The sequence below is a fragment of the Hemibagrus wyckioides genome, linkage group LG10 (assembly GCF_019097595.1).
Source record: "Hemibagrus wyckioides isolate EC202008001 linkage group LG10, SWU_Hwy_1.0, whole genome shotgun sequence".
NCBI lineage: Eukaryota > Metazoa > Chordata > Actinopteri > Siluriformes > Bagridae > Hemibagrus > Hemibagrus wyckioides.
Genome location: NC_080719.1, coordinates 16,271,939 through 16,280,071, shown reverse-complemented (window position 1 = coordinate 16,280,071; position 8,133 = coordinate 16,271,939). Strand labels below are relative to the sequence as shown.

Genomic DNA, 8,133 nt, shown 5'->3' with positions numbered 1-8,133 from the left:
AGTCTGACGAAACAAACCTAAATATAATGTCAGCGGAATATAGTGAATATGGCCACTAGAGGAACAATTTCCCAGTTAAAATCCTGATGAAACTGTTGAAAATTATTATTTTAAAAAGCACAAATAGATAGACTAGCTCCTGCTGCTAACTAGCTTTAACCTGATTATACTTAAAACAGGATACTATATAAGCAGGTCTTCCAAAACGAAGCAAAAACAATAACTCTGACCTAACAATATGTATAACTTAAAGCTAAAGTTAGCAAAAGCAAGGTAAATTAATAAGCTAGCTGAATTTACGTCAGGCTGACTGCACTTCAGAGGCCTCAGATGATATAAATACAGTTTTTACAGGTTCTAGGATCCACAATATGGATACCACAATTACTTGTAAATTATGACATGTTTATAATGCTAGTGGCTACAGACATTTCATTCCTTCACTTAAAAGATTTATATCAGAAAAGACTAATTAGCACATAGGTGAGGGATCTTCCTATTAAAGATGAAAGTCTAAAAAAATTGTCCTTCTGCTGCAATATCTAATCAGTGTGATAAGAATGTGATAACTGGTGTGATAATTCCTGCATGGTATCTCAGAACCTTTATTCAAGTTTTTTTATTCAAAGGCAGTGCATTGGTTAAAGAAAACACAAATGTTACATTCACAGTTTGAAAATGTATTTCCTCAGTATTTTAGCAAAATGTTGATCAATTTTAGAACAAACCAAAGAAGAGAATTGAAAAAAAAAACATGATACAAAGAGCTACAGTGATCAGTCAGGAAGAAATCATGAACACATTTACCCTATGCACCATTAAAACTGATAAAACAGTGCTCATGTTGAGCACATGCCATGAATTTTATAACCCTTTAACATCAGATAATCTAGTATGGAAAGTCTAGTATGGAAACAATCCTGCGTTTTCATTACTAGTGAAAGTAAACTGTAACATAACTAAGTACACATGATAACTTTGGTTACCCTTATTGTCAGTGTACTAAGAGTACTAAACATTGGGCAAACACAGCTGTCCCATATCACAAAATAGCATGCCACAATTTGTTACCTCATTTATCTCACTGTGAATCTACAGCCTGTCATGAGAACACTGGCCATGTGACAGTAATTCACTTTGAATGGGACACCAGTCCATCACAACACCAGTCTACACTCATATTCATACCTAGGGGTAATTTAGTGTAGACAATCCACCAATGGCATGTTTTTTAAAGTTAGGAGAGCTGTAATGCACAACTCCACATAAATAGTAATGCAACCTTAGGATTTTATCTGGGGGGACCTGTAGCTGTGTGGAGGCAACATTAACCACTGTGCCACCAAGCCTCCCTGTTACCTCATATAGTGGCATAATATTCTGGGTATATCCTGAAAAACTCTTTCTACTACTCATGTGTACTGTTATGTGATGGGGAAATGAAAACAGATACTCAATCAAATACGGGCAGTTATAGATTTTAATTTGAAACTGTTACATGCCTTATCACATTGTGAAAAGACATTCAGTTCATCTCATAAAATTGGTGGATTCCAAGAGCTCAAATACTTTAAGTCCATTTAAGATTTCCCTAACATTGTAAATAAGGACGAAAACAAGATCAGAAAATAATCAACAGTAGAGTGAGTTACCACCTGGTATAAAACACGTTCTGATGTGTTTTATTTCTCTCAGTAAACATCATTTTTCCAACTCTAACAGTTATGTCTGTTTAGAGTTATTGCATGCTTAATGCTATGGAATGTCCATGATACAAGATTCTCACTTACAGCAGATGTGAACAATTCCCTCATTCCCATCATTCCCTCATCAGCTTCACTTAATAAGAAAAACAAAATCGTTGTTACAGACAGTTAATCAGCTCCTGACTAATCAGAACCTTCACCAGTGACTGGGGGAGATATGGCAACAATACAATATCTGATGAAAATATTTTATAACACAGCACACATATATTTATACCATTTATATTCTATACCGTTTACATGTAGAAATTTATAATAATTTACAGGCAACTTAATTTAGCATTAAACATTCCTCACACTGTGCTTTATCAGTGTTCTATCATGTTTATCCAGAGCACCAAATGAACACTCCATGTTGTCTGTAAGTGCCAGTGACCAGCACCGAATTATGGCTGGTATTTGTAAACCTTCCTAATGACCTGATCTCTGTGGTAAGGGAACCAATCTCTGAAGAGTGAGGCATAGAAGGTGTACCAGGGGTAGAAGGCCTCGCTCTCACGAAGTGCTCCAGCCTTGATGATCTGATACGCAGCCTCATGTGCAGGGTAAGCAGGCATGTCAATGTAGCCTCTGTATCAAGATACAAAAGATATACAGTGTCTTGCATAAGTATTCACTCCCAGGGAACTTCCCCATTTTGTAGAGTTACAACCAGGAATTTAAGTTTGGATACAGGTATTTTATGAATCTTTACAAATTAACTCAGAATTTAACTCAGAAGTGGGATGACAAAATCAATATACCCTGCAAACATATTTAAAAAGAAAAAAAATATATAAATGTAATAAAAAGTATTTACTTCTGTTGCTATGAAACCTAAATTAGTTTGGCACAAGCAGTTGCCATCAGAAGTTACATAATTTGCTGAATGGAGTCTAACTGTCTGTAATTACAGTACTATGTGATCTTGAGGGTTGGTTGTAAAGAAAATCCCAAGCTTTGAACCTCCTGCAGAGCTTCATTAATTCCATTATTAAAACATTGAAAGTATATGGCACGACCATGAATCTGCCTAGAGGAGGCTCTCCACCAAAAGCCAGCGACAAAGTAGGAAGGCCATTAGTCAGAAGCAACCAAGAGGCCAAGAACAATTCTAAAGGAGCTGAAGATCTCCACAACTCAGAAGGGAAGAGCTGTTAACAGGACTATTAACTATAGTGCAGACACTTCATAAAATTAAGCTTTATGGAAGATTGGTTAGTCATTAGAAATCCTGCTTGAAGTTTGTGAAACAAAAAAACAAACCATATTTTTGATACTCAGCAAACATGTGGAAAAAGATTTTCAGATCCAAATTGAAGGCTTTGGACTTGCATAAAACACTACTTTTTTGGTAGAAACCCAACACTGCTCATTACCCTAAGAAAACCATCCCCATAGGGAAGCATGGTGGTGGTATCATTACACATACTCCTATTCAGTCCACTAAATTGATCATTTTTCTTGAACAAAAAGAGCTCACTTGATTTTTTCCATAGCTGACTCCGTGTCAATGAGGCCCAGGGTGCAGATAGTGACAGATACGTTGCTGTGCTTCATAGCCAGATCATGCTGGAGACTCCCAAAGAAGCCATTCAGGGCAAATTTGGTAGCGGCATACGGTAGACCAAAAGGTAAACACATTTTACCTGCAAGGTTTAACAACATTCAAATGACTGCTTTATCAGAACAGACCTCTGAGTTGGACTTAAAAAGTTCTTTACTTACCATACAAGGAAGAGACAACAATCAGTGATCCATTAGTCTTCTCCAGAACTGGTAAAGCTTTCACAGCCATTTTCACATAACTGTGGAAATTCACCTTCACATGATACAAGTAAAGGAAAAAAAATGCAATAAATCTGTCAGTACAAAGCAATGGTTACAAACCATATCATCCATTCATGTACCGCTTATCCTACACAGATTCCCTGGATCCCATATCCCATGGGACTTTAGTCACAAGGCAAGGGACACCGTGGATAGGAGGGTAAACTAAAGGAAACCACTGAAGCAGAGGGATTATCATTTTAGAGCTTTCCCTCCCTGCTATTAAACACCTATCAAAACAGTAAGTTAATATTCTGATAAAGATGTTTAAGAACAGGAAGTTTTGGTTTAAAATTATTTTTAAAATAACTGCATGTCCAAGAGTGTTTTACTTCTTTTAGACCACAAAAATCTGTCAATGACTGCAATTTTTAATTTAATAAAGAACAATGTTTTCATTTTAACCTTTTATATTTACATTTACTGTTGTTGGACGATCAGTAGAGATATTCCCAGGTCAAAGACCTGATCTGTGAGAGATTGTGTAATGTGCACACCCTGACATCGATGAAATAACTGACCACAAGCGATCCAAGCTGTGTACTGTAAAACAGTCAGAGATCAGAAGAGTTGTGTAGAGTGCACTTGGCTTTTTTATGTTGCAGCTCTCCACCACTTTGCCTCACCTGCATGAGCCATTTAACGTGATCCACATCAGCATCCCACATCCCATATGGACTCGGCCCGATGTGATTAAGTACTACGTAGTCCAGCTCGTGAAGCTGCTCTTTAGCAAACTCCACCACCCGCTCTGCATCAGCCATTTCAGCCATGTCCGCTGCAATATACAGAGCTTTCTGAGCTCCCAGATCCAGACACTTCTTTACAACCTGCAATCAGATCAGCAACATGCATATACTGTGTCTTCCAGAATTACTGATAGCATTAAAAAAAATTTTTGTGGCCATAATTTTGTTTAATGATATTATTACATACTGTGCTAGTTTATATTAATGATATAACTATATAATATGCTAGTTTATATTGTAGACTTTTATTTTGGGGTATTTTTTCCTATCCATTACCTGTTTTGTGAAAGTCAGCAATGAACTCTGAATTTTGTCTGTCTTTGTTTTTTTTCTCCATAGAAATATATTTATAAACTAATATGTGTAACCCAGGAAATCAAAATTAGCTAAAAGCAACAACAATGTTCCTGCAGACTGAGTATGTTTGCAATTATTTAAATTATTTCTCAGTCATTAAAATCACAATAATTTGGGCTCAAACATTTCTGAGAAAGTATTAAGTTTAAAATTTCTAGTGAGACAAACATTGTGTTTGAACAGAGAAAATTTTATTCCCCTGTTGTTTAAGTGAAAATTGTCAATGATGTATATTTTGTTTGTGCAATTGTTAAGCTTATTCTTATGAAGGATGACAATAATTTTGAGCTCACTTTTCTGTCAGATTCTGAAAGATCTTAAAATCATCTCAAATTCAGTTCAATTCAATTCAATTTAATTTAATTGTATAGTGACATTGTCTGAAAGCAGCTTTACAGAAATAGAGAAACTGAGAAGGAAAAAGGGGGAAATATATATATATATATATATATATATATATATATATATATATATATATATATATACACTATATTGCCAAAAGTATTCGCTCACCCATCCAAATAATCAGAATCAGTTGTTCCAATCACTTCCATGGCCACAGGTGTATAAAATCAAGCACCTAGGCATGCAGACTGTTTTTACAAACATTTGTGAAAGAATGGGTCGCTCTCAGGAGCTCAGTGAATTCCAGCGTGGAACTGTGATAGGATGCCACCTGTGCAACAAATCCAGTTGTGAAATTTCCTCGCTCCTAAATATTCCACAGTCAACTGTCAGCTGTATTATAAGAACGTGGAAGTGTTTGGGAATGACAGCAACTCAGCCACGAAGTGGTAGGCCACGTAAACTGACGGAGCGGGGTCAGCGGATGCTGAGGCGCATAGTGCGAACAGGTCGCCAACTTTCTGCAGAGTCAATCGCTACAGACCTCCAAACTTCATGTGGCCTTCAGATTAGCTCAAGAACAGTGCGCAGAGAGCTTCATGGAATGGGTTTCCATGGCCGAGCAGCTGCATCCAAGCCATACATCACCAAGTGCAATGCAAAGCGTCGGATGCAGTGGTGTAAAGCACGCCGCCACTGGACTCTAGAGCAGTGGAGACGCGTTCTCTGGAGTGACGAATCGCGCTTCTCCATCTGGCAATCTGATGGACGAGTCTGGGTTTGGCGGTTGCCAGGAGAACGGTACTTGTCTGACTGCATTGTGCCAAGTGTAAAGTTTGGTGGAGGGGGGATTATGGTGTGGGGTTGTTTTTCAGGAGCTGGGCTTGGCCCCTTAGTTCCAGTGAAAGGAACTCTGAATGCTTCAGCATACCAAGACATTTTGGACAATTCCATGCTCCCAACTTTGTGGGAACAGTTTGGAGCTGGCCCCTTCCTCTTCCAACATGACTGTGCACCAGTGCACAAAGCAAGGTCCATAAAGACATGGATGACAGAGTCTGGTGTGGAGGAACTTGACTGGCCTGCACAGAGTCCTGACCTCAACCCGATAGAACACCTTTGGGATGAATTAGAGCGGAGACTGAGAGCCAGGCCTTCTCGTCCAACATCAGTGTGTGACCTCACAAATGCGCTTCTGGAAGAATGGTCAAATATTCCCATAAACACACTCCTAAACCTTGTGGACAGCCTTCCCAGAAGAGTTGAAGCTGTTATAGCTGCAAAGGGTGGACCGACGTCATATTGAACCCTATGGATTAGGAATGGGATGTCACTTCATATGCGAGTCAAGGCAGGTGAGCGAATACTTTTGGCAATATAGTGTATATATATATATATATATATATATATATATATATATATATATATATATATATATATATATATATATATATATATATATATATATATATATAAAATTTATTTATTTATTTATTTATTTTAAATAAAAGTTACTATTTTATCCCTATTTGATCCCTAATGACTCCCTGAGATGATATGAGGAAGAAACTTTGAGAGTTCCAGGCTCAAAAGTAAATAATATAAATGTAACTAAATAATGTCCTTTCTACAACAGCAACCAAGGACCCTTGAGGAACTATTAGGTCAGTGAAGGTCAAATGAGAAATGTTTTAATATTTCAGTAATATCCCACCCCCACTGACCTCTTTTAATACATGTTCTCTTCTTGCTGTGATGACAATCTGAGCACCCATGCGGGCATAATGGTACGCCACCTGCTCCCCGATGCCAGTGCTCGCACCAGTCACAAGCACCCTCATGCCTTTCAGAGACTCTGAAGAAAGGGGGAGGTGGAAAGAGGGAGGTTTGGAAGCAGGGAACAAAAATGTAGACATTCAGGTTTGTAAAAGTGACTTTCCTTTCCAACCATAGACCTGTGTCATGTCTGAAAGAAAATCAAGAAAATCTTGACAAAGCATATTAGTGCCTTTAGGGTCATACCATTGACTTGGATTTTTTTTTTTTTTTTACATTTAAAAACATTTAACATTTTAAAAATATAAATATACCCAATCACTGAAAATATATTCAGTGATTGGGTTTCCCCCCCCTTTATGTATTTTTGTTTAATAAATGAATATCTCCCACAGTCCTCCTGTTTAAGGAACTGAACCACATCGATTTATTTATTCAACTTTAAGTCATAGTGACAAAATAAAGTAATAAAGCTACTAATGTGTGCGGGTTAACTAGGGTTAAATATCACTGTCACAACATCTGAGTCACAATATAACTTCTTACATCACTTCTATCAGTTGCACTCATTACACATAACCGGCATGTGTTCTTAAACACCCTGTATTATTTTTCGTGCCAGTTTATACTGCATGGCACAATCAAACAAGTTGTCTGGCTTGTTTTGCAGGAAGTGAAATGCAAGGAATATGGTTTAAACACACAATACAGCACAAACTCACCTTCTCTGAAAGTAGGGCCACTCCACTGGAGCGCAATGAAAGCTGCGCTCAGACTCCCGAATAAAAAGAGTTTAACACGGAACTTCATTGTGAAGAGCTGTAACAGAGGCTGTGTGTGATCAGGCTTTGTTTAACAGAGCTTAATAACCTCTCTGATTGCACAATCTGCACGCAGGTCAAAGTGTAAACTGACTGCATTGTGCTTAAACACCACCCCACGGAAGCTGGGACTAGCCCAGTCTGATATGTCCATTTGGTTTCTTTTATTATGTTCATTTTTTTGCAACGTGATTTAGATGCATTATAATTATAATAATTATTAATAATAGTTATTGTTGGCAAAATATACTTTATACAGTAGTAATATAACTATAACTTATAGAACTATTACGTATTGTTTATTATTATTATTATTAGTAGTAGTAGTAGTATTGTTATTATTATTATTATTATTATTATTATTATTATTACTAATATATCAGTGTTGCAACCTTTCTATTGGAATACCTTGCGCTTCCTCAGTCCGTCGGGCGGAAACTATACTCAGGAAAAATTGTTCCGCCCTACTGCACACTGAAAAAAAAGAAAAAGTAAATATGATCGGGAAGA

The 8,133-nt window shown here is 37.2% G+C and overlaps 1 protein-coding gene across 1 annotated transcript; it reads right to left on the bottom strand.

The window, feature by feature from the left end:
• Positions 1-1,648: 1,648 nt before the first annotated feature.
• On the bottom strand, positions 1,649-7,722 carry hsd11b1la (hydroxysteroid (11-beta) dehydrogenase 1-like a). The gene is made up of 6 exons (XM_058400273.1): positions 7,525-7,722; positions 6,751-6,881; positions 4,202-4,405; positions 3,474-3,567; positions 3,229-3,394; positions 1,649-2,336 (listed from the first exon to the last, which is right to left on the bottom strand). The coding sequence occupies exons 1-6, from the start codon at positions 7,610-7,612 to the stop codon at positions 2,153-2,155; spliced, it is 867 nt and encodes a 288-aa protein (XP_058256256.1). The 5' UTR covers positions 7,613-7,722; the 3' UTR covers positions 1,649-2,152.
• Positions 7,723-8,133: the final 411 nt, after the last annotated feature.

Coding starts and splice junctions, on each gene's coding strand:
- hsd11b1la (XM_058400273.1), bottom strand. CDS start 7,612: ATGAAGTTCCGTGTTAAACTCTTTTTATTCGGGAGTCTGAGCGCAGCT. Junction 3,568..4,201: donor ACGTTAAATGGCTCATGCAG/GTGAGGCAAAGT, acceptor TATCATGTGAAG/GTGAATTTCCACAGTTATGT. Junction 2,337..3,228: donor TCAGCTATGGAAAAAATCAA/GTGAGCTCTTTT, acceptor ATCTTGATACAG/AGGCTACATTGACATGCCTG.